Below are 24,834 nucleotides of genomic sequence, written 5' to 3'. Positions count from 1 at the left end.
AAGGTTAGATTCTGAGCTCAGTTTTCCTGGTGTAAAGCCAGAGACATTCCACTGGAACTCAGTGGGGTGAGTCAGGATTTACACCCAGATCAGAATCCAGCCTGGAAGGTTGAACATTTGAGGCAGAGATTTTTCAAATGTGCCTAAAGGGTTTGGGGGCTAAAATGCTTGGGAATCAGGAGACGTCCGAGGGCCTTGGGCGGCTCTGGGACTCTCAGCCCTGCTCCCCGCTCAGAGAGGGAGGATGGTCTAGGAGTTCAGGAACTATCGTCAGACTTGCGCTAAAACCAAGGCTCAAGTCCCTGTGTGCCACTGAATTCCTGCGTGAACTTGGTCCACTCACTTACCTAAGAAAGTATTTAGCTTAGTCTGGTAAAAATTATGCCGTGGTTCTAGGCACTGACCCAAAACCCAGTGCAGACAAGGGGGTTGGGCAGGCCATGGGGGGCTTTTGGTGGGCATCAGATCTGGCCCCTTGTGTCTCTGCAGTTAAGCCCATTTCTGTGTGTGTTGTGATAGGGTCCCCGTTGCCAGGCACTGACCCGTCTGCATACAGGGAATTTCACCCCTCCAATGCCAGGGCATAGGTCCTCTCCCATTCTTCCCCAGCTCCATCCAGCCGCTAAAGGCCGGGACAGCTGTGAACTCGCTGCATCAGAGACAGGTGTGGGGTAAGCCCAGGACATGGAAGCAAGAACCTCCTAAGTTCTAATCCTCACCTGGAAATCCTCCATGGCCGAGGGCGAGTCATTTGACCAGCTAGTGCCTCGGTTTCCCCATCTGTAAAATAATAATAACAGGACGGAACTTTAATTAGTTGGCATCTGGAAGATCAAACACCGTGTTACAATAATCCTCTGCCCCATCAGGTGAAAGGGTTCAGACAAACAGTACAGTACTATCACCTTTCAAGGGAGGGGGGAACAGGCACAGAGAGAGGACGTGACGCGTCCTAAGTCGCACAAGGAGTCTGTGGCAGAGCTGGCGTTAGAACCCAGAGCTCCCAGCATTCCTTCCCAGGATCAGGAAGGGAACCCAGGAGTCCTGGCTCCCAGTCCTGCGCTTTAACTGCTAGACCTGCCCCCTCTCTGCTTTACTGCTCTAAGCCGAGCCTTCCAGCCATTCCAGCTTGGGGGCATTAAGCACTGAGCGGGTAACAGCCTTCATAGGGTAACGCCTGAGTGTCCACCCCCAGCACCCAGCCGGCCGCCGGACACCCCACACCTGGCCTGGGCTCTCCCCTCCTGCATCCTGCCCCCCAGGGCCAGACAGTCGTAACTCTGAGGTTCAGAGGTTCTGGGAGGGTTCCAGTCTCTGGCACCAGCTGGGCCCTGCCAGGGCATTTCCTCCTGCGGTTCCCGGCCTAGCGAAGACGCCAATGCCCCGTATCTGGTTCCCTTTCCAGGGCCGGATTCTCAGCTGCATTAGTCCCGCGAGCCAGGGAGCCGGGCAGTCTGGGCCTGAGACGTCAGCAGGGCTGGGGGCATTGGGGTGCTGGGCTGGGGGGGCCCAAGAGAGAGATTCTCCTACGTGGGGCTGCCGCTGGAACTCCCAGCTCCTGGGCTTCCTCCAGCCCTGCGCCATGCATTGGAGCCGGGCTCCAGGCCGGGAGCGGGACACAGAGCGAGAGTTTTCTATCAAGAAACAGAACGGCTCGGGCTCGCAGGGGTGCCAGCGGGCAGCAGAGCCTGCCAGCCAGGCAGAGAAAGCAGCTGTTGGTGCAGGCTGAGCCAGATCCCCCCCCAGCTCTGTCCAGCTGCCAGTTCCCCTTCTTAGGACATGGGCTGGGACGCGAGGGCGGTGGGAAGGGGGCCGGGGGCCCGCGGCATTCAGGCTTAGCGCACGCCGCAGGCAGGGTCACTCCGGCAGCAGCCTGCTCCCACCCACTAGTAAGTGGCAAACTACGACTCCCAGGCAAACGGGCTGAGGGGGGACGCTCAGGCCCGTGGGGTTTGCGGCAGGACAGGCAGGGGCATAATCCTGCTCTCACTCGCCAGGGGGTGACTAGAGCCAGTGGACTTGGGGGGGTGAACAAGGAGGGGACTAGGGGGCAAACGGGGGGCTCAACTAACTGACGGGAACTGGAGGAGGCAGGCCGGTGGTGTTAGCTGGTGAGGCTGGAGGGCTGATTGTTTCCGTGGGCTGGGGGTGCTGCCCAGTGTGTCTATGAGCCAGGGACCCACGGAGCTGGCGTGGGGCAGGGCCCACAAAGCGTTCAGGCCGCTCCTGCTCCCATGTGTGGCAAAGCCCTTGCTGGCGCCGATGGGAGCAGGAATGTGGCCCCATTTCGGGGGAGAATGGGAGCTGGTGGGTGGCAGGGCCAGGTATGAGTCGGGGGGCAGGGCTGGCAGGAGGAGGCGCTTGCGAATGGGGTGAAAGGAAGGTCGAGGGGGCTGTGCTTGCAGCATGGGGAGAAAGAGGGATCCCCCTGCTTTTGTTCCCCTTGAGCCCCAGAGCTTTGGGTTGGGAGAGTGGAATGGGTCTGCCAGGGAGAACGGCCCCTGGAGTACGATCCCTGGCACCTGCCCACCCTGGGCCCTGGGGCAGGAGCCCCCCTGCCCCCCACTGCCCACCCTCCCTGGCCCTGCCCTGGGGTATGACCACCCCCAGTCCCTAGTGTACTCTCTGGCTGCCACAGCCAGCACCCCCTGCACTGAGGGGGCCTTGTCTCTGGGGGGGAGGCATTCCCAGGGGCAGTTCCCACCCCCCTCCGCTCCCTCTCCTTTGCCCGGGGCCAGTCTCCAAAGGGCCTGAGACCGAGCTCGGGTTTTGCTGACTTCATTCAAGCCACAGACTCAGGGGATACCCCCCATACCCTCTGCCCCCCAGCTTGGATGACTGCAGCCGCCTCCCTCCCACCCGGAGGGTGCGGTTCCCCCCGCACCCCCGCAGCCGCCCCGCCCCTGGCCACACCAGGAGCAGCACCAGCCAAGTGGGCAAGTGGAAAAGCAGCCCAGTGAATGAGCTCTGTGTCAGGCTGCAAACTGCTCCCCTGCCCCCCGCCCCAGCCCCAGGGGGAGGGGGAGGCCAAGCCGGTCTGGCCCCACAGCGGGGCCCAGCTGGGCTGCCCTGGCCAGGGGACCTCCCAGCCCAGATGTGTGGGGAATGAGGGGCTCCATCCTGCCTGGCGCTGAGGGGGGATCTGCTCTGTGCCTCACCCCTATGGTACAGGACACCCAGATGGGGGTCAGCACCCCAGCCGGAGTCCCTGCGCAGGATCCCAGCCACAGGCCCAGGGAGCAGGCTCAATCCTGCACCTCCCAGCCTGGGGACTTGTCTTTAGACCCCTTTGGGGAATGTGTGTGACCCAGCGAAATGCCAGCCGCCTGCTCCTGCCCCATCTGGCCATGCCGCACGCCAGACAGGGCAGGGAGAGGGAGGGTGGGGGGCTCCGGGGGCTGTCAGTCCAGATTGGGTCTGGGGGAGGGGGAACAGAGGCGGAAATTGGGGGGAGTCAGGTGGGGGACCTATCGGTCCCATCTCCTGTTAGAGCCAGAGCCCGGGCACAGCCCAGCAGCCCCTCCTGCCCCCCTGCCATGGGGATCTGGACTTTAACATGTACCCCGCCAGGCAGAGGGGGCTGGAGTCCCCAGACAGACAGCAGGCGTCTCCTACTCCCAGAAACCTGCTTCAGTTTCCCGGTGCTGCCCGTCCCCGTGGTGTCGGAGCTGGTGTCCCACAGCTACAGGTGGGAGGCCGCCGGGGACGATGACGTACGTGGCGGGGGCAGGTTGTTGGTTTTTTAAAAGGTGCAACTAAATATTGTCCCCGTTTGGGCTGCGCCACCCCGTCCTTTGCTCCTCTGCTTCAACTCGAAGCTTTGTGAGGCAGGGGCCATGCCCCCGCTCTGCCCCCAGCCCAGCAGGGCCTCGGGTCTGTGCACCGGTGCCCTCCCCTGCTCAGCTGTGTGTCAGAGTCTCTCTAGTACTAAAGGAGATTCTCCCTTTGTTCCAGTGGCAGCGGCCTAGCCTTACGGGGCAGGAGGGCGCGAGCTGTAACTTGGCTGTCACTGCGACGTTCTCAGGCACCGTTGGGGTGCCGGGAGGTTTGGACGTTGTCTTATGCTGCGGGGTCCCAGAGCACGGTACAGGGAGGCCGGGGGGTGCCGAGGTGCCATGGGGCTGAGCGGGGTCTAAAGAGCCGTGATCGCGAGCCGAGTAGATTAGACAGCAGCGCTGCAGCCGGCTGCGAGATGCAGCCACCTCTGCAGTGGAACGCAGGGGCGGTGCTGGCCGGGAGGAAGCACGCCGTGTGTGACCGAGCCCGCAGGTGGGGACCCAGGATATGATGAGCTCCCAAATTAGTGTCTGCATCGGAATTCAGGCCAGCCAGCCGGTTTCCACCCGGGCTCTTGAGCAACAGAGCCACGGGCTCAGGGCCTCCGGTGAATGTCTCATGGGAAACAACGGCATCTCCTGCCGCACAGCGCCCCCAGCGCCACGCTCCGGGTCAGCACTGACTGCCAGGGGAGAGCGCCCCCTACGGACCCCCACCCCACCCCACTCCCTGCCGCACAGCGCCCCCTAGCACCACGCGCCGGGTCAGCACTGACTGCCAGGAGAGAGCGCCCCCTATGGACCCCCACCCCACCCCACTCCCTGCCACACAGCACCCCCTAGCGCCACACGCCGGGTCAGCATTGACTGCCAGGGGAGAGCGCCCCCTATGGGACCCCACCCCACCCCACTCCCTGCCGCACAGCGCCCCCTAGCGCCACACGCCGGGTCAGCATTGACTGCCAGGGGAGAGCGCCCCCTATGGGACCCCACCCCACCCCACTCCCTGCCGCACAGCGCCCCCTAGCGCCACACGCCGGGTCAGCACTGACTGCCAGGGGAGAGCGCCCCCTACGGACCCCCACCCCATTCCCTGCCACACAGCGCCCCCTAGCGCCACACGCCGGGTCAGCACTGACTGCCAGGGGAGAGCAGGTCTCCCTCCTGGGCTCTGTATTTGCAGCAGAGGGAGAGAGGGGGATCCCCTGCTCTTGCTGCTTTCGACCCCCAGAGCTTTGGGCTGGGAGGGTGGAACTGGCTCCCAAAGGGACGATGGCCCCTGGGGTATGAGCCCCCGTTCCCAGCCCACCTGGGCCCTGGGGCATGAGCAACCCTGCCTCTGAGCATGAGATCAGGTATTGGGGCAGCCCCCCGGGGTATTAGGGCTTGGGGCTCACCCTATAGGTGGATCTGAGGGCAACCAGGGGGCCACCCCGATCCGGAGCGGTGCGACAACCACGTCCCCCGGCAACACCCCTGTGCCCACCCGGCCGGCATTTGTCACAGGCTCCGTGTCTGTAACAGGAGCTGCGCCGAGCCCACTCTAGCAGCTGAGCGCCGGGCCAGGAATCTGGTTTCCTGGCTCTGCTGTTACCGCAGCAACCTTTCAAGCAGGGATTTTTTAATTTGACAAGGGGCCTTTATATAGACATGCAGCACTAGGCCGAGGGGGGCTCGGGCCCGTTACCCGATAGGGCCCCCCCGCCGCACCATGCCGGCTCCCATTGTCCAGCAGGAGCCGCCAGGAGACATCCGATAGTCGGGGCCTTATCAGCACCGGGGGCAGCGTGAAAGCAGCAGGATGGGTTACAGGCGTCTGCGCCACCGCGGCTGGCACCGGTTCAGGGCAAAATCTACCAGAGTGTTCCATGGCACCAAGCCACGGTACTGGAGTAACACTCGGACAAAGTACTGGAGTAACAGTGCTGGGCCGTCTGGCGCAATCACCCCACGAATACAGTAGTAATGCCGAGCCAAGGTACTGGAGTAACACTCGGACAAAGTACCAGAGTAACAGTGCTGGGCCGCCTGGCGCAATCACCCAACAAATACAGTAGTAATGCCGAGCCAAGGTACTGGAGTAACACTCGGACAAAGTACTGGAGTAACAGTGCTGGGCCGCCTGGCGCAATCACCCCATGAATACAGTACTAATGCCGAGCCAAGGTACTGGAGTAACACTCCGACAAAGTACCGGAGTAACAGTGCTGGGCCGTCTGGCGCAATCACCCCACGAATACAGTACTAATGCCGAGCCAAGGTGCTGGAGTAACACTCCGACAAAGTACCGGAGTAACAGTGCTGGGCCGTCTGGCGCAATCACCCCACAAATACAGTAGTAATGCCGAGCCAAGGTACTGGAGTAACACTCGGACAAAGTACCGGAGTAACAGTGCTGGGCCGTCTGGCGCAATCACCCCACAAATACAGTAGTAATGCCGAGCCAAGGTGCTGGAGTAACACTCGGACAAAGTACTGGAGTAACAGTGCTGGGCCGTCTGGCGCAATCACCCCACGAATACAGTAGTAATGCCGAGCCAAGTACTGGAGTAACACTCGGACAAAGTACTGGAGTAACAGTGCTGGGCCGCCTGGCGCAGTGACCCCATGAATACAGTAGTAATGCCGAGCCAAGGTACTGGAGTAACACTGTTGTGCTGGCTGCAGTAATGACCCCAAATACCATCACAACCCCAGTCTGCTGCAGACCCCAGCCTGCTGCCGTCCAGGGTCCCCAGTACTGGAGAACCGTTGAGCTGGCCCCAGCGGCTGGGGATTCGAGCTAGACAAATGCAGGCTGGAAATCTGGTGCTGCTCGTTAACGTTGAGGGTCCATTAGCCAGTGGGACAATTTACCAAGGGCCGGGGAGATTTTCCATCAGTGGCCATCTTTGGGGTGTTTTCCTGGGGGCTCTGCTCTGGTTCCAGCAGGAACAAAGGCAGGGAAATCCTCCGGCCTGGGCTGCACAGGAGGTTGGACAAGAGCGCAGGGTCCCTTCGGGCCTGGGAATCTGTGCAGCTGCCACTTGGATCCCAGGGCGATGGTGGAGGAGAGAGGCCTGTTCCTGCAGAGCCAGCAGGGCTCCTGGGGTTGAGGCCCCGCTTTGAGGAATGGGGTCAGTGGGATCAACGCAGTTGCCTGCGCCCCTCACAGCTGTTAAATGGCCCCAGATCGCTGAGGGGCTGCTCACGGATTAGCCCCATGGAGCCCTTCATGCGCCTTAGTTGGCCCTGGTGGCGGGAGGGGGGCGCGCCTTCAGCGTCAGATGTTTAATGATTTGTGCCCCCATGGATTGTCTTCTCTTCCGAGGCACGTGTGTATTGTCTTCTGAGCCCGACTGAAAACTCGAGCCCCCGCGTAGGCGCCTCTGGGAGGGGCTGAGACGAGGCAGAGCACGTGTGCCCATGCAGGGAGAGGCGTGAAGCACACGTCGCTCCGTGTGCATGCGTGTGTGTGCGCACGCGTGTTACCGGCTGTGCAGCACCTAACACGGACAAACCTCCCCCGCTACAAGCGGGCCCCTCCGCTGTCTCTGTCCCTTTAAATCAGGGGAGCACTGGACCAGCATCGCCAGCCGGGCAGTCCAGTCTCTGGTATCAGATCCTCCTGGAGGGAGGGGGGCTTTGCTCTTATTTAAAGTCACTGACCAGCCAACTCAGGCTCACTCTGCAAGAGCGCTGAGCCAGCCGGCTGTGCAGGGGAGCTCAGGTGAGCCCAGGGGCCGGACGGCTGTATGGGGAGGGGGAAGCCCAGGTGAGCCCAGAGGCAGGTGGCTGTACAGGGGGGAGTCCAGGTGAGCCCAGGGGTCGGGTGTCTCTACAGGGGGGAGCCAAGGTGAGCCCAGGGGCCGGGCGGCTGTTCAGGTGGGGCCCGGGTGAGCCCGAGGCCTGGCGGCTCTACAGGAGTCAAGGGCTACGGCCAGTGATTCCCCACGGAGCTGTCACCCCTGCTCTGATCTGCCCCCCTTTGCTCTGGTTGGGTCAGGGCTTTGCAAGTGGGGCCGGCAGCTGTCTGCCAGCTCTGCACACAGCCAGGCAGGTGGAGACCAATAGCTCTGGGTCAGAGCTTGCTTTGTGCAGGAGGTGGGGACAGGGGCAGCGAGGAGTGGAGGGGGCTCCGAACCTGTTTGTGCCACGGGCGCCGTCTGACCCCTCAGCTCCACAAGGGCCCTGGACAGGAAGGCCCCACCTGGGCAGCTGCCACTGCTGCCCCAAAAGTTGCCCTGGGGGTCTGGCGGGCTGCAGGGCCAGATCCTGCCCTGCCCCCCACGGGCCCTGTTCCTCCTTCCCTGGCACCTTGTGTTGGCCTTTCCGCCACAACAAACCCTGTGGCAAGAGAACGGGGCTGACACCCACGCGGTGTGGGGCAGGGGGTCTCCTGGCCCAGTCCCGGCTCGTGGCTCTTTGGTTCCCGGCAGGCAGGGGCGCCCGTCCCCAGAACCGCAGCCACTACTCAGGCCCCACGTTGGCAGCCTCTGTGAAGAGAGCAGGGGCTGGCTGGGGCCCACAGGCCGCTCTCCCCACCCGTGGGTCCCTCCAGGCATGCTGGCAGGGAGGGGCTGGGCCCCTGCTCCTTGGTAGCCCTTCCCCAGCCCCCCATCTGCGCCACCCAGACCCTGGGCTCCTCAGCCCTTCGAGGTGCTTCTTGCAGAGCCGGCACGATGGCGTCTGAGCTGGAGCGCGCCATGGAGGGGCTGATCGCCGTCTTCCACAACTACTCGGGCAAGGAGGGCGACAAGCGTAAGCTGAGCAAGAAGGAGCTGAAGGAGCTGCTGCAGAAGGAGCTGGGCTGCTTCCTGGAGGTAGGGACCAGCCCCCCAGGCCCTGTGCTAGCCCCGGGGGTGGGCAGTGAGAGGGAGGGAGCAGGCAGGCCTAGGGGACCGCCCCAGGCACTGGGTGCCCCTGCCATTCCAGCACAGGGACCACATGATGGCCTCTCCCCTGGGCCGTCGCTCCCCCGCGGGCGCTGGCCTCCCCTCTCGTGGGTGGTCGCCAGGGGCCGAGCAGGGATTTGAGACGGCAGAGCCATGCCAGGGCCCGGGACAGGACTGTTGCTCCCCCAGGCATGGGCCGGAGAAGATTCCCACATGCCAGGCGCTGGGCTCCCAGCCCCTCCCAGGCTGACGGGTATCTCTGGTATGAAGTTTCCCAACATTCCTCTCGAAAGTCCCTGGCTCCTAATTGCTTCTCCTCCCCCACTGCAGCTCTAAGCCTTCCCCTCCCCGCTGACCCCTGCCCTCTCCTCCCCCAAACTAGGGCCTCTCCCATCCAGGGCCAGGCGGATAGTCCATGCCTCCAGCTTCCCAATCCTTCTCTCTGGCTTGTCCTGAGCACAGGACAGGGGCCTCTCACTGGGGATCCCCCCAGCCACCTGGGCCCCTTTCCCCTCCCATAGAAGCAGCCCCCCTCCCTGGGCCCCACGTGCTAACCCTGCCTCCCCTGGGGGTGTTTCTGCTGCAGACCCAGAAGGACGCGGGCACCGTGGATGGCATCATGCAGGAACTGGATGAGAACGGTGACGGGGAGGTGGATTTCAAGGAGTACGTGATGCTGGTGGCCGCTCTCACCGTGGCCTGCAACGCCTTCTTCTGGGAGGACACCTGAACGGGGAGCCTGCACCTCCTGGAGTCCCCTAGAGCCACACCCCACACTCCACCCCCGTTTTGAGCCAGCCACCGGCATCCCCTCTAACCAGCTAGACAGAGCTACTCATTAAAGGCACCAAACCCACCCCAGTGTCCTGCCCCTTCCTCTGAGCCTGGGAGTGATGCTGAGCAGCATGGGGAGGGGGACACTGCTGCAGTGGGGCTGGGGGAGTTTTGCGGTGAGGAGGACACTGCTGCAATGGGGGTGGTGGGGAACTCCTGGTCCCAAGGTCGACATTATCCCTGGTGTTAGAAAAGGGTGGAGGCCATGCCCTGGCCCATGGGGCTGGGCTCAGGGCCCTCAGCCTCGGGGTTCCCTGCAGGGCATGAGCCATCCATTTCCAGGACAGTGCCAGGTGAAGGAGAGTCGCCCCTCCGGTCACCCCAGCCACCAGTGAGACCACACACACCCACCCCGCCCCACTCTCCACACCCCTCCCCACTGCTCTCTGCACCGGGCCTCTCAGACCCTCCTCCTCTGACCCATAAGCCAAGCAACCACCCCCCTCCCCAGGCCTTGTTTCTTCACTTGCCCCTGCCTCAGTGCTGGGAGCACAGGCCCTAAGCTCTGGTGTAACCCAAGTGCCTCAGCCGGGATCACTGCAGAGGCAAGTTTGGCCCTTTCTCTTCCCACATTCATGCCCATTCGTAGCTGGCACCACATGGCCCAGGGCCCACCAGGCGGGACCCCTGCCCGAAGCAGGCCGGTCTCTGCAGGAAAGGGAGGCGGGAGCCTCTTGGGAGGGAAATGGGGACACAAGGGGGATGGCTAGAAAAGGGGGCAGGAGAAGCGTGGGTGGCTGGACAGCCTCCTGCTGGGGTGGTAGGAAATTCACAAACACAGTGCTGCACCCATTTCCCAGGGGGAAGAACCCGTTCTTAGCTCCTTTCCCAAGGGCCGGGTGCGGCCAGGAGCCCAGTAAACAGCCTCCTCTGACTGGTACCCGCTGTTCCGCTGCGTGGCACACAGCGCAGGGAGTGCCACCTTGTGGGCCTAGCAGGGCTGACACTGAGCATGACGGACGGACAGCTCCAAAGTCGCCCACCCCTTCTGTGGATTTGACACTTCTCTGGGACGGTGCCAAAGCACTTTGCAAACTAGATACCGGTGCTGCTGAACTGCAACCACCTCTGGGGTGGAGGGTGATCATCTGGGCACAACAGTCAGGAACAGAGTGGGAGAGTCTACACAAGAATAAGGCGGGGGGCGGGAATCTTTAGGAAAAATGCCCTGGCATCATTAATGTCTGTGCAAAGCTTACAGGAGCTCAGCATTGACAAGCTCGTCAGAGGCAACCAAACTGCACAGAGATTGATGTGTCTGCGAGCAGAAAGCAAAAGGACTGGAGAGAATCGGGTGGGATTTGAACCTGTGAGCCCAAAGAATCTGTTGCTGAGCTCTGGCACCCCCCGTTCTTGGTAGCAGGTTCTCATCTTCCCTTCCCAGCCTTTGCAAAAGAGAAGCTCGAAGCCTGTGATGCAGAAAACGGCATCGAACTCCTAGCAGCAGATGATAAACTGATCCGTCACAGCCCCAGAGACAAACCCACCCCATTTCAAGGGAACACATGTACTCGGTGGGATGTGATAGTCCTCTGACAACAACGGTAAGCTAGGAGTAAACCCACTCCAGGCAGTGGAGTTCCGAAGCTGAAGGATCAGGCCCACTAAGCAGGAAAGAACGTTATGATCCATTCAAGGGCTTGTTTAAAACTTCTTTTTAAATTGTTTTTCCATAGTGCAAGCAATATTAACCATGATGCCCAAGGCCGTGTTGCCAAGTAGGGTGATTTTATCATGAGCCTCCTGATATTTGGTGTTTTTCTTAAAGTCCCGGCTCCCAGAGTTAGGAGATGGCAGGACGCTCTCAGCTTTCGTTTACAGACAAAAATCCTCGGGGTTGTGGAAAAAAGCTGGAGAATGGGAATCAATGCAACCCTAAAGGCTCCAGAACCAGCAGAGAAATAGAAAGAACCTCACACTGATTATGTTTTAAAATCTCGGCATTTTTAATCCAAGCTTGAGGTTGGCGCTAATGCTGCGTGTGTAACACAGATGACATTCTTCACCACAGCCTCTCACTTCCGCAAATACAAAGCCACAAGCACAGGAGAGGGTGCATTCTCCCAGGAGTGCACAAATCTTGATTAGAAACCGATGTGGCCACTGCAGCTGAAGGAACAGAGCGCCGGAGCACTGACGTCTGCCCACTGCAGTGCTGGTGCACATGTGGAGTAATTCAATGGGGATCAACATCCATGTGAGTAAGCCTTATTTTCTTTTTTGTAGTTGTTACCATTTTGCTGCCAGTTCCACCCCCTTGGCAGGCCCAGAATGGTAAATGGGCTGGCGCCTTTGCAAGTTGAGACTTTCTCCTGATGATTGGCATCTCATGCACCACATTCAAAGCCTTCATTTTAAATAAACCCACGTTGTTTTGAAGAAAACCTGCAAACTGTGAACGGAGTGTAACTGATGCATCGACCTGTGCCTGCGTTTGCAGACAGCCTAAGCCAGTAGCTCTGAGAGAGGTCAGCTGTCCAGCTGACACAGAAGCACAATGAGGGGTTTGTATCAATGCTGCTAGCTGGTTTGCTGCTGAGCTGAGTAGGCTGGAGGAATTTCACATTAGACAGATCTGTACAATCAACTGGACTTATTTTGGTGTCACGAGCGGGCAATGCTTGGGCCAAGGACTTCCAACCCCTGAGCCGGGTAGGGTGAAGGGCCACAATCATCCGTCTGATAGATAACACACAGGAAGCGCAGGCTTCATCCACTCAGCGTGCTAATGACCCAGCCCTGGGGGATCCCCTTCTGGGAGCCCGAGGGGGAGTTCAGTCCCTGAGGCCTCTGCTGATGGTCGTTCTCACCTGGGGCTGGGTCTGAACATGGCCCTAGAGTGAGATCCTAACCCGGCCCCTGACCCTGGAACGGCTGCGGGGGCACGGCCAGAGCCGGGTGCAGGGCAACTGCTGCGGCCAGGTGACCCCGGCCAGAGCAGGGGGACCCCCCTACCCAGCTGCTTCCAGAGGGGCCACACCCCAGGCCTGCCCCAACCAGGCTCCCCCCACCCCACCCCACCCCACACCCGCCTCGGGGCCACAATCCCTGACCCCCCCTTCCAGCCCAGGGTACCCCCCGGCTGTACTGGGGCCCTGCCCTCTGCCCCAAGTGCCCCCTATATCCCACCCTGCCCCCCCCCGGGGCCCTCAAGCCCCCCCCACTCAGATCCAAGGCTCCGCCCATAAGGCCCTCCCAGGCCCCGCCCTCTGCCCCAAGCCCCGCCCCCCAACGGCCCCACCCGAAAAGGGAGTGGTCACGTGGCGCAGCCCCCCCCTCGGGGGAGGGAGAGAGCGGGAGCGATCACGGGGTACACGGCCGCGCGAGGGGCGAGCGGGGTCACGTGGGCGCCTTCTCGCGGCTGCGCAAAACGCGGCGGCCGGTGGCCATTTTCCCCGGCGCGGCGCGCGGGTGGAGTAGGGAAGGAAGCGGCGGCCATTTTGTTTTCGGCGCTCGAGAGTGAGTGCGGCGGGAGCGGGCGGAGGGGACGGAGCCCCACGGAGCCAGCCCCACCCCCGCCCCGCAGCCCCGCCCGGAGTCCTGGCGACCGTCTGCTTCGGTGACAGAGGGGCCGCGGCGGGCAGGGGGGGCCGCGGGGGGGGGATGCTGGGGGCCCGGCTGAGGGGCAGCCGGGGGCTGTGATCACCGTGTGGGGCCCGGCACGGCTCAGCGTCGCGGCTGTGACAGGCCGCGAGCCGGGCTCCGGCTGGGGGCCCTGCCGTGCCTCGCCCCTGGCCTGAGAGCCCGGGGAGATCAGCCCAGCAGACCGACCCCCCCCCAACCACTGCCGCCCCCCCACGCTCGGGGCCAGCGGCCTTCCCGCCCTGCGAACCAGGCCTGGGGCTGGCCTAGGCCAGGCCTCCCTGCCCCCCCCGCCCCCGGTGGTGCCCTGCGGGGGGGCTCCGCAGGTCGCGCCTTGCTCCCCGTCTCCGCGACTCGGGCTGGGCTTCCAGCCTGGGGGGTGTGACTGGGAATTCAGCCCAGGCGCGGAGCCGAAGGGCGGGCCCACAGTCACACCTCCCTTGGAGGCCACAGCCTTCCCCGGGCTTTGGGCCCTGCGCGGGCGATGGTTCAGACAGCACGGGCAGGGGCGGTGAGATGCCAGCTGTGGGGCTCCCCTGAGCCCTGGGAGGGGGGTTTTCCGGTTGGGACCCATGTTGGACTCTTTGTGAACTGCCTGTGTGGGGACCTCAGTATCTGAGCGCATCCCAATCCCAGATGGAAGTAACTGCCCTGCTGCTCTCCGAGAATAGTCCTGGCCAGACAAGCTGTGGAAATAAGCCGTGTTTCTGACGGCTCGTGTACTTCGGATGCAGCGTGGAAAGGGGCCCATGACTGCTCCTATAAAAAGCAGAAACGCTGAATGAGGTTACAATGTGTTTGGTGTGCAGTTGTGGGCCATAGCCTTCTTCTCTGGGCCATCAGCCTCGTGCAGGGACTGCTTGCAGAGAGAGGAGCATTGGCATAATTGGCCTGGGTCTGACGACTGATGCCTCAGTTCCCACTGAGGTAATAACTTGGATAGAGGAACTATTGCATCCAGAGCCTTAATGCCTAGTGTGTCAGAAACTGAATCCAGAATCAGAAAGATTAATTCCTACTGCTCTCCTGCTTAGAAAAACATAACCTCATTTCAGAGTAACAGCCGTGTTAGTCTGTATTCACAAAAAGAACAGGAGGACTTGTGGCACCTTAGAGACTAACCAATTTATTTGAGCATAAGCGTTCGTGAGCTACAGCTCACTTCATCGGATGCAATGAGCTTATAACCTCATTGAAACCAGCCAGTTAGAAATGATAGAGCTTCACCAGGCTGTTATTGGCATACATAGGTGAGATCTTCACTGAAAGTGGAGTTTAATGTTTCTGTGGCATTAGTCTGAGACACAGTTGAGAGATGAGACAGCGTAACTCACTAGTTTATTGAAACTTACCTTTTAGGACATTTCGCGATGCCATGAAACGTCCTGCTAGCGCAATCACATCACTGATTTACGTGTTTCTTGGCTGTTTCCACACACACAAGTTTGGCTTGGAAAATCTAGCCAAATAACTTCATGGGCCCGGTTCTTCTTACTAAATCTGGCTATTGTTAATTTCAGACGATCGTGATCTGAAGATGGCTGCGCAGTCAGCGCCGAAGGTTGTGCTAAAGAGCACCACCAAGATGTCTCTGAACGAGCGGTGAGGAAGTCAACAGCAACTTCAGCTCATAAGAAATTTTTACTTAATTATCACTGTGTCCAGTGTCCAAAACCAACGTGGTTTCTGCCCTGTTTTAACCTAACTAAAAAAAGGCAGGTGGCTATGCACCTCTGTCTTAAGCCGCAACAAATGTGGTACACAAGGTTAAAAGGGCAATTATTCTGGAGGATTTTGTCAGTAGCTGTTAATATTAAACTCTATGAGACGTAAATGTGGTGGGATGTCTTATAAAAAAAAGAGAGAAACCTCGCACCCTCCCTTTTTCTTCCACGTTTTTACATTTTATATAGTTGACACTGCAGCATGGTAGCATGTTACCGAAGCTGCAGAAGGCTTGCTGCTTTGTCCAAGGTAGACACACGCATGTGGTCTGGCCTGTAAGAGGCACGCGGCAGGCCACCGAACCAGCCCAAAGGCCCTATAACAATGTTCTTGGGCCTTGTAAGAGACAAATGCTTTGCTTCATCTCCATCGCTTTCCTTTCTTGGCACTGCTTTCTTTTTTTTTCCTCTCTCAAAGAGCCTTCTGCTCTTTCATGTCATTAAGCTTTTGCAAATCTTTATTGATGAACTAACAGTGAAGCTTCTGATCATATTTCACTTTCTCACTAACTCACTCTCAGATTAAATGTTAATATCATTAAGCCAAGAAGAAATGAAGCCATTTATATGCAGTCCCTATTCCAGTGTGCACTGCAGTGAGCAGTAATCTTAGCCAGTGCTTGCGGTTTATGGCCGGGCAGGCAGATAGTTAGGTATGGTACAGGAGAGTTACCTGCCTTTTAATTTTGTTAGTTCCGGCCAGACTGCATTGAGCACTTCGTGATGCTTAATTTCACTGTCATTTGTAGCTATTGGGATACTGCAGAAACTGATTACTGGTGAGGAAGCTTACATTCCTGGTGGTATGTTCATGCCACATAATTTTTAAAGGCAGAAAAATCCCTAATACACCAAAGAAATTCCCAAATGCCAAAGAAATTGTATTCTAAATGAATGCACTCAAATGGTGGCACCTCTTTTGGTGATAGAACTGTCCTCCTTATAAGTATTATGCCAGACCCTTGATTCTCTTTTGTCAGAGTGACACAAGTCTCATAAATATGCTTACTGCCCTCAAACTATTAAACAGTTTTCCCCCCTAAACTATCTGTCTTGGCTTTTACAGGCAGATTTCAGTTTGCTTTCGTGTTTCTTTGTAATGTCTTCTCCTGTCTCTCATGGCCATTTCTGCTTGTTGCTTGTTTTTCATAACTTCTTCCACCTTTAAAAGCAATAACTTAAAACTTTTGAATTAATATGTTGCACTTATCCAAATCTGCATTTCCTATTCTAGCACGTTTGTGGAAAACGAGGAATACATAACTCGCATATGACATGATCTAAGTGTACCACTTTTTACATAAAGTTCATGGGATCTGGAGCTCCAGTCTTGAGAGCCATGAAATGCCATAAATGTTTGTAATAAAACTTTATTTAAACACCCATTTTGTTCGACCTTGAAGCTTTACTAATATGCTGAAGAACAAACAGCCGATGCCAGTGAATATTCGGGCTACCATGCAGCAGCAGCAGCAACTGGCCAGTGCCAGAAACAGAAGACTGGCCCAGCAGATGGAGAATAGACCTTCTGTTCAGGCTGCCTTGAAGCTTAAGCAGGTGAGAGAAAGTGTCTTATTCCACTGCAGACAGTTGGTGATGCCTGTCAGCAGCTGGTGGCTTTTCAGGATATGAGAATTTTTCAAGATGTCACTTGAAAGTAAGAGCTGAGAATGTTTGGAGGGACTTCAAGAGAATTTCAGATTGTCACTGCAGATAAGCAATGCTTTATATTTATAGCCTGTTAATACTGCTTAGTTCAGTTAGTCGTGTCTTCTGTTGGTTATTGTTTGTTTAAATCTCCTCCTTTGCTGTTTTTCCAGAAGAGAGAACAACCTGAAATTTCACAGCTTTTTCCCTCTCCCCCACATAAATGGTCTGATTCCAGTTTTCTGGATCTGCTGAATTCTTAATGCCTTAATCTAGCTGCTGTTGTGTTGCAACATGCTAGCTCTTGTTCCCTGTTCGTGCTTTTTTTTGTTGTTTTTTGAGGGGGCGTTGTGCCCGTTGTTTTTTTCTTTTATGCTATTGCCAGCAGTTGTCTGAACAAGAACTACACGAATTAAAACTGAGTTCTTGGTTTCTCATAAATTCTTGCTAAGGTAACAAGAATCTTACTGTTCCTGTTATCCACATAGACTGACCAGAGCCATATGCTATTGAGCAGCCCAAAAGTTGGCTTCCATTTGAATGTCCAGTGTGGAACAGCAGATCTGAGAAAGGTGTATTCATAGTGAGTTGTACATCACATTTAAAAACAGTGTGTGTGCATTGCTCTATGCTCAGTGAATGGGGTCTGCTAGATGTGAGCCCTTCTTGATAAGATAGTGATTAGAGTATGGTGCCCAAGAGGCAATTAGCAATGTTACTGGTGCCGAAGTGCTTCTTATCAGAGTATCTTGAACTGTAAAGAATGTACCGTGTTGTATAACCAACCATCTGTTAGAGCAGAGAAAGACTTGGAGAGATTCTCTTGAAATTTGTATACATATGATGCATGGAAATAATTAAAGCATGGGTCTGGAGGGTCCTGCTACACTGCTTTGTGATAGCTTTAAATAGCAGTTCTGCATGACTCGAATACAGTAGTCATTAAATATAATCCCAGACACCTTTGGGCACTCTAGGAGAGAACTGTGGAACGTTCCTATTTGAGTGGCTTTGTCACATAACTGCAATCTTTATCTTACTCTTGTGCTGGAGTTTGGTGTTTGTTCTTTCATGAAAGGAATGTAACTGCATTGCACTCAAGCCCAGGAGCCTACTGTCCCTAAAATCAGAACCAGGTACTAGTAAGAGAAACTTTCTGTCTGGAGCTTCTAAACAAAAGCTATATGTGAATAATTTATGGTTTCCATAGAAGGGGTTTTTAGTATAATCTCATAAGGGCTTCACTAGTGATATAAAAGGATAGGCCAGTCTCATTTTATAAAGTACACTGTCCCCTTTGTTTGCTGTCAGTGAGTGGCTGAGTCTGTGTGAGGAAAATACAGACCCTCTCGCTTTACTTCACTGGCACCTGTTTCACTTTTTCATTGGAACCGTTTACACACATGTACACACACGCTATATTTTAGGATTAAACACTCTTATGGATCTTGCTGAGCTGTTTAAGAACAAAATGTATGTTGAGTTTGAGGTTCATGTTGGAACTTCTGATGGAAAAGAAGTTGAGGCACAGCTCCTTCTCAGTCAGCATAGGTTACGGTGGTCCAAAGCTGCCTGTAGAGTCCTAGAGCACAGCGTGCCTCTAATGCCCTCTCTTGTGTTGAGGAACTTGGGCTGCATGGAGGAGCATTATGGAAATGCATATAAGTAAATCTAGTGTGGAGGTACAGCCAGCAGATCAAGTGGAACATTGCATGCTAGGACTGGTAGCCTATATTGGTAGCTCTGTGTATGACAGCTACAATGTGTTCCTCTGGGAAAACGTGGAGACTCTAGTGTAGTTTAGTAGTGTTAGGGTGCTCTTCAGCAGTCACCACCAATTGACTTTGGAAGGTCTGTTCACTGGTACGTAGGGGAACTGGGACTGTTCCTCTGGAGGAGCATCCTGTGCAGAATATTAGGGTCTTGTGCGCCATTAGGGAGGCCATGCAGTCACAGCTATGAACTCTCAAACTCAGCACCCACGCTGCTTCGCTCAGGACAGCACCATTTCCCCTAATGCATGACCATCCCTTCCTGTGTTTCACCAAGTGCGAACCATTGTGCTTCAGTGTCCTATTCCAATGCAGACAGTATAAGGGGCAGGTTTGGCTGTGCAGGGTAAAGGGTTTGGTGTTGTAGACCTGTTGTGGTTCATCTAAAACTGTGAAATACCTGAAATCTTATGATTGTACTCAAAGACAGCTGGTATGTAACATCATTCTAGTCTCTGCTGGCGACTCTCCAGAGAAGTTGGGCCAAAGCAGCCTTAAAATTTGTTATACCATACATTTGGTTCTTTGTGTCTAACGCAAACAAATCCCCAAATTAAGGCTGAAATATATTGGGCTGTGTGGTATAAACTGGGTCTAAGTGTTTCCTTAACTGCCTTGAACTGAGTTATTGGTCATTTGAGAGGAGAAAACAATCTTGGTCTTAACTCTTGGCTCTTGTGGTTTTTAGGTTGAAGCTTAATGCAGTTGTTTTGGAGAGGGTTAATATTCCTGTTTGTGCTAGCTTATAAAGACAAATATGGAAGGGTTTAGTCTCTGTGGATGTCTGGGGAAATCTAGACATAAGATTTTTCCAGTGAGATCACTGGATCTGAAACTTTAGGCATATAATTATCAGAGGGTGAGTGCAAAGGTCTCCTGGTTGTAGACTATCTAACTTTTTCTCTTAGGAGTTTGCAACAGGCTCATCACTAGTGCCTGAGCACCTTTCTCAAATAGAAAGCTGCAGCCCACCTTGGGGATTAGATGTCTATTTCACTTCATAGCTGGGCTTACACTTGACAGACTGTCCCTCTCTAGACAAGATCTTTCTTGAGACCTAAATACTTTGCATGGATCTTGGGCCCTGTATAGATTCTGCTCCCCCTTTTTCTGGTGGAGGTATCTGCTTCCGTCTATGCCGGTTGCATGATAAGTCCCTGATAGCTACATGACTTTCCTGTTTTTAAAAAAAAATTTCATTCCAGAAGAGCTTAAAGCAGCGCCTGGGTAAAAGTAACATCCAGGCACGATTAGGCCGGCCAGCAGGACCCCTGGCTCGTGGAGCTGTTGGAGGACGAGGGCTACCTATGGGTCAGAGAGGTTTGCCACGAGGAGCCATGCGTGGTGGACGTGGAGCGAGGGCGTTGCTGAGAGGAGGCATTCCCCTCAGAGGTGAGTATATTGTTAATATGGGAAATAAAATATCCCCAGGGGTGGATATTCAGTGACTTCTTGCTAAGTTTGACAGCTAGCTTCTTGTTTTGATTACCTGCTTGACTTTTTTTCCTCACCCTATTAAAGGTCAGAGTTTACTTCGTGGAGGACGTGGTATATGCCCTAGGATGGGCCTGAGAAGAGGTGGCGTTAGAGGTCGTGGTGGACCTGGGAGAGGTGGTCTAGGCAGAGGAGCCATGGGTCGTGGAGGAATTGGTGGCAGAGGTTAGTGTGCTGACATTTGGGAAGGCATGAGGGCATTGTTTAGAGAAGAACCTGAAGCAGCCTTTAACTTTCACCTTCTTGGTTAAAATATAATGTATATAAGCACTTGTGAAGTAGAATCTCCTCCATAAAGATACACTTGTTTGATAATATGCTGTACGCTGGATACAAACACATTCTATTTTCATTTTCTGAATTGTTGGTTTTAGCAGCATTTGTGCTGAAAGGCAAGATCCTAGTTGGTGTCCCTGCTTCCCAGAGGGTTCTGGATAGTGGTCGTGAAACTGACCAGAGTCTTGTCAGTGTCATGCTCCTGCTAGGTGAGGCTTTGAGTAGTGGCAAAGGCACTGGTGCAATTTCTGTACATCTGACTCTGCATTGTTTAACTTTCCACATCGGAATGAAGTGTAACCTTCACAACCATATGGTGCTAGAAACACATTCCTTAAATAAAAGTCTGTTATGCAGAAACGGAGGGATTAGCCCTCCAACCTTTACAGGGAAGCTTCCTACTTGCTGCTTAAGTGGCATTTTTTCAGGCCCTGGTTTTATTAGTTCACTGGGAGTTTGAAACGGAATCTGTTTCTTAGATACTCGGTTCTTTTCATAGTGCAAAGTATTAAATTACGACAGTCCCCAAATGGGATTGGCACTAGAACAAATGTAGGTTGCAATCGCAACTGACCTAGTGGAATCATTAATGCCCAAACCAGGGAATTCTCAAATGGGACATCACAGCAACCAGAGCTCACTGAGCCACATTCTGTGGCTTTTTATTTTAGCAAAAGGCCCACTGATTTCTTTGCAGCACCTGTGTTCCTAGATGCTGTGGCAAATGGCAGGTAAGAACCTACAACTTCCTTGCTTTTGTGAATTAATATTGGAGATTAAACATTATTTCCTAGTCTTCCTGGTAAAATGACATTAATTCAGTCATAGTGGACTGCCAAAACAGGTCCCTCAGAACTAGATTGACACCGAATGTAAATTTGGTGGGATAGATATAGAGCAAGCTTATTCCTAATTGTTAATGGCATTGCTGCTTTCTCTAAAGCTTGGTAGGAGGGTGGTGGGGAATAAAGGCTAATTATACTTGGCTAGTAACTGTCTAATGCATCAAGGCACTAATGTATGTTAGGGATTAATGCCAGGCTAAAATGGTACCAAGCAATGTAAAGTGTACCATAGGGCTACCTTATGGACCCTGCCTTTGATGCTGATGGGCATGCACAGCCCAGTACAAGACTGCGACTTCAAAAGCCATCTTAGTCAGTGGAGTCTTCGCTACTTTTAAAAGTAGACAGTAAACAAAGTACCTACACTGTATGGGCTGCCACTGTCTCCTGGATGACTCGGGCTCATTAGTGCTTTGATATGTAACAGGTATACAAAAAATAGTCCCCACCAACTGTTGGGTCTGCTTAGGCTCAGCTGCAAAAACATTCTTGGTTAAGTCTTGCTCAGTAATTCTAGATTACTGACATTGCAGTAGCCGGGTTGTGTCAACACTAGATTATTTATACTTATTAAACAGGAAGTTTTCCCCTTTGAACGTGACAAATAGTTTGTAACTTGCCCGCAAGTAGGAAGTCATTAGTTCTCATACTACGTAAAGTAGACGTGTATTTAGAGTGCAGTAAACATATGTGGTGCCTTACAAAACGGGTTTAAAGAAAGGTCTCCCCTCCCAAGAGTTCGGTGTGATTTAGATAAACTTGCTGATAGCTCAGGGAGACATGAGAGGCTCTGTGAGAAGGAGACCCATGAAAATGGGTTTAAAGGGGGAAAAGAAGGTGCTTGTCACACCGGAGGAAAGAAAATATCCCATGCCTGGGGTGGGGGTAGCGTGGGAGGTAATAGGATATGGAAGAGTATAATGAGCAGCTGAGGTTGCAGGGTGAACTGAGAGCAGAGATACTTGGGGGAGACAGTTCTCCAGAGATTTGAACAGACACTTGATGCACAAGAAGAGAGACAACCAGGGGAGTGACTTCACCGAGGGGCTGATCTGGTCAGTAGCAGAAGCGGCACCGTTGGCCACCAGCCTGTCTCCACCTTGCATGTGGCTCTCTTACGTACCACGTAGTGCACAGTGTGTCACTCGGTGGTCTCTACACTGAGCATTGTTATGGACCTGAGTGGCTGCTTCAGTGGCCTGCCCACCCAACTGTGTTGCCTTGCCTAGGTAGTATGGGATGGCTGAGTTGAGGGCACACAGGCTGCTGTAGCTAAACTCTTACTAGTGGGATAAGGTCAGATCCTTAATATGTTTGTTGCTCTTTCTGTCTGAGTCTGGTGGTGCATTTCAGTGTAGTACATAACTGTAATCTCGTTTCACTGTAAGGTCGTGGCATGGCAGGCCGGGGAAGAGGGGGCTTTGGTGGTCGTGGCAGAGGCAGAGGACGAGGAAGAGGGTCTGCACGTCCTGCATTGACCAAGGAACAACTGGACAACCAATTAGATGCTTACATGTCTAAAACAAAAGGACACCTCGATGCTGAGCTGGATGCTTACATGGCTCAGACAGATCCAGAAACTAATGACTGATGGTCCTTCTGATAGACTCTCATTGAAGTTAATGTGTATGTCAATGCCCATAAGCTAAAAATGGAAAAACCTGATTCATGCTGGAAGGACCTGCAGGAACAGGGGCGGCCCTGTTCTACCAAGAGATCAGATTTTAGTGTGTTCCTCTTACATTTTTATACTATATGTTGTATGAAACCTTTTTTGGATTGTTTTTTATAATTTTTCCTAACTACTCTGAACATGAATGTGACAGACAAGCTGCAGATACAGCCACTGACATCAGTGCTGGTGTGTGCTCAGCACGCCAGCCCAGCTGCGATGGCACACTACGTTCCTTTGTGCTTATGAAGGGGAAAAGTTGCATGTATGCCACAATCTGTGCTTCTTTAGGTGAAGTGCTCGTTGGTGCTGAATACAAGCTATGGGATCACATGGTTATATGTGCCTATTACTCTTAATGGTTTGTTTCAGGATAGGAGTTGATCCCATAGTGTAGCTAAAGGGTAAATATCTACGTTTGCAGTTTTATTGTTGCAATAACCTCATTTGAAGTAAACATAGCAAAACGTCTCCCTCCAGGACTGCCTAATCAATCAAATTCAGGTTAAGGAAGATAGTGCTTCTTTATTGTAGACATGTCAATCTTTTATTTTGTACCAAAAGTTCATCCCCACTGGTTGCTAGCATTCTAACAGTAGTACAGAGAGGATTTTCTAGGTTAAAGGCTGTTTTTCTGATAAAATTTGAATTTCATTTGTATCATGTTTGAAGGGATGGCACTAATGGCTTCTGTGTACCAAAATCTAGAAAAAGAACGAGCTTTTGTTTTAAGGATCTTGAAACAAGCACATTAATGACGTCTGTGAAAGAAAATCATGGGTAGAATAGTCTCTCCAAAATAGTGGGTCCAAAACTGGTTTTATCAACAAGTGCTGTTACCTTTCAGTGTAACCAAAACTGAATTTTCAATCCAGACCAACTTTGGTGACTTCTATGGCGCATTTAACCTAGGTTGGCTTTAGAAGTTGAGAAGGGGTTTGCTTCTCTCCCCCCTCCCCCCCCCCGGAAGATTTAAGTTCAACCATCCTGTGAACTGTTCCAGTTTCAATGGAATCTTGTATTTCTTGTTCGTTGTGACAAAGGAGAAACAATTATAAAAACAATATGTGGACTTTGTGGATTTTTTTTAGGTGCGGTAAGTTGTAAGAATGGTATTCTCAAGCATTAATTGTTGATCGTAAACTCTGTGGGATGATTAACTTTTCTAGTGGGTATGAGAAGACAATAAACTATCATCCTCTCCTGAATGGAACATCACAACTACGCTTAGAAAACATTCTAGGTTAGAATACATTCCTAAAAGAGCTTTCTCTCCACTGGCTGGCAATCCATTGTAGCTGCAATTTCATTAAATCCCCAGTTCTCCTGGTATAGATTGGAGGGTGGGGAAGTGCCTGGTCCTCACTGCCTGCAAACCTTTGTTATGCATGCTATTGCTTATCTAGGGCTTCCAGCTAACTTGTACAGGATGTCCTCGACGTTCGACTTACAAGACAAACAGAACTTGTAACATTTCTGAATTGACACCCTGATTCAACTTACGACAATAGGTTTTGACTTTACGACGCTCGGTCCTGCAATGGAGTGGGTTGTGGTTATGACGTTTCGACTTACGGCACAATTGTCAGAAACCAGTTGTCATAAATCCAAGGACTGCCTGTATACCAATTCAAAGGAGGAGACTGACACTTCTCTTCAGCTTTCCTTGATTATCCCAGTGTGTCTGGCTGTGATAACTACTATAATATACAAGGGCATTCAGACTGCCAACTACCTTATCACACACATTAATGCTGTGATGTAACTTAGCGTTTGCACTTTCAGCAAGGATCTGCTTTACTAAACTACTACACATGGGGCTAGTACAGATTTCAGTATTGCTATAGGATGTTTCTTCCCTAACCTCCAGTTAGTCCTGTGACCTATTCTCTTGAAAATACTCTGTCCCCATAACTCCTGCTGACTGTGCTTTAAAGTTGCCAGTTGAAGGTATCATATCATTTTTAACCAAGTATCTTAATCATTCATTAAAGGGACACTTTAGGTGCTAACACTACCCCCAAACACTTATGATGTTAGATTTTTTTAACATATTACTAGAAATACAAAATTTTAGAAAACCAACCCTCCTTTTGAGTGGCAGAGACTGCAGGAGAGGTTTAGATGCAACCATCACAGCGCTATGCTGCTTCATGAATGGGAATATGAAACCTAAAAGGTTAAATTGACTGGGTTATGAGAAGGGAGACACTATAAATAAGAAAAGGAGGACTTGTGGCACCTTAGAGACTAGCACATTTATTTGAGCATAAGCTTTCGTGAGCTACAGGAATGCATCTGATGAAGTGAGCTGTAGCTCACGAAAGCTTATGCTCAA

General features: G+C 53.5%; 2 protein-coding genes across 5 annotated transcripts; both read left to right on the top strand.

Annotated features, from left to right (window-relative positions):
- Positions 1-1,810: 1,810 nt before the first annotated feature.
- On the top strand, positions 1,811-9,503 carry S100A1 (S100 calcium binding protein A1). Of its 3 annotated transcripts, XM_074938390.1 has the most exons (4): positions 7,403-7,485; positions 8,428-8,578; positions 9,237-9,418; positions 9,453-9,503. In XM_074938390.1, exons 2-3 carry the CDS (start codon positions 8,438-8,440, stop codon positions 9,378-9,380), a joined length of 285 nt encoding a protein of 94 aa, XP_074794491.1. In that variant the 5' UTR covers positions 7,403-7,485; positions 8,428-8,437; the 3' UTR covers positions 9,381-9,418; positions 9,453-9,503. The 3 variants fall into 3 exon arrangements, with proteins under 3 accessions (XP_074794490.1, XP_074794491.1, XP_074794489.1); XM_074938389.1 differs by lacking the exon at positions 7,403-7,485 and adding an exon at positions 1,811-1,889 and having other exon boundaries at positions 9,237-9,500; XM_074938388.1 differs by having other exon boundaries at positions 9,237-9,500.
- A 3,510-nt stretch (positions 9,504-13,013) lies between these two features.
- On the top strand, positions 13,014-23,578 carry CHTOP (chromatin target of PRMT1). 2 transcript variants are annotated; one of them, XM_074938163.1, is made up of 6 exons: positions 13,014-13,043; positions 14,587-14,668; positions 16,194-16,347; positions 19,418-19,601; positions 19,731-19,868; positions 22,213-23,578. In XM_074938163.1, exons 2-6 carry the CDS (start codon positions 14,604-14,606, stop codon positions 22,413-22,415), a joined length of 744 nt encoding a protein of 247 aa, XP_074794264.1. In that variant the 5' UTR covers positions 13,014-13,043; positions 14,587-14,603; the 3' UTR covers positions 22,416-23,578. The 2 variants fall into 2 exon arrangements, with proteins under 2 accessions (XP_074794264.1, XP_074794263.1); XM_074938162.1 differs by having other exon boundaries at positions 13,017-13,043; positions 19,415-19,601; positions 22,213-23,577.
- Positions 23,579-24,834: the final 1,256 nt, after the last annotated feature.

Source organism: Natator depressus, chromosome 24 (assembly GCF_965152275.1).
Source record: "Natator depressus isolate rNatDep1 chromosome 24, rNatDep2.hap1, whole genome shotgun sequence".
NCBI classification, from domain to species: domain Eukaryota; kingdom Metazoa; phylum Chordata; order Testudines; family Cheloniidae; genus Natator; species Natator depressus.
This window is presented reverse-complemented; position numbering and strand designations above follow the sequence as displayed.

What these genes read in the sequence shown, in the direction of transcription:
- CHTOP (XM_074938162.1), top strand. Translation starts at nt 14,604, where the DNA reads ATGGCTGCGCAGTCAGCGCCGAAGGTTGTGCTAAAGAGCACCACCAAG. An exon ending in AAGATGTCTCTGAACGAGCG is followed by an intron (nt 14,669 to 16,193) that starts GTGAGGAAGTCA and finishes TCGACCTTGAAG; the next exon opens with CTTTACTAATATGCTGAAGA. An exon ending in TGGAGGAATTGGTGGCAGAG is followed by an intron (nt 19,869 to 22,212) that starts GTTAGTGTGCTG and finishes TTTCACTGTAAG; the next exon opens with GTCGTGGCATGGCAGGCCGG.
- S100A1 (XM_074938390.1), top strand. Translation starts at nt 8,438, where the DNA reads ATGGCGTCTGAGCTGGAGCGCGCCATGGAGGGGCTGATCGCCGTCTTC. An exon ending in AGCTGGGCTGCTTCCTGGAG is followed by an intron (nt 8,579 to 9,236) that starts GTAGGGACCAGC and finishes TTTCTGCTGCAG; the next exon opens with ACCCAGAAGGACGCGGGCAC.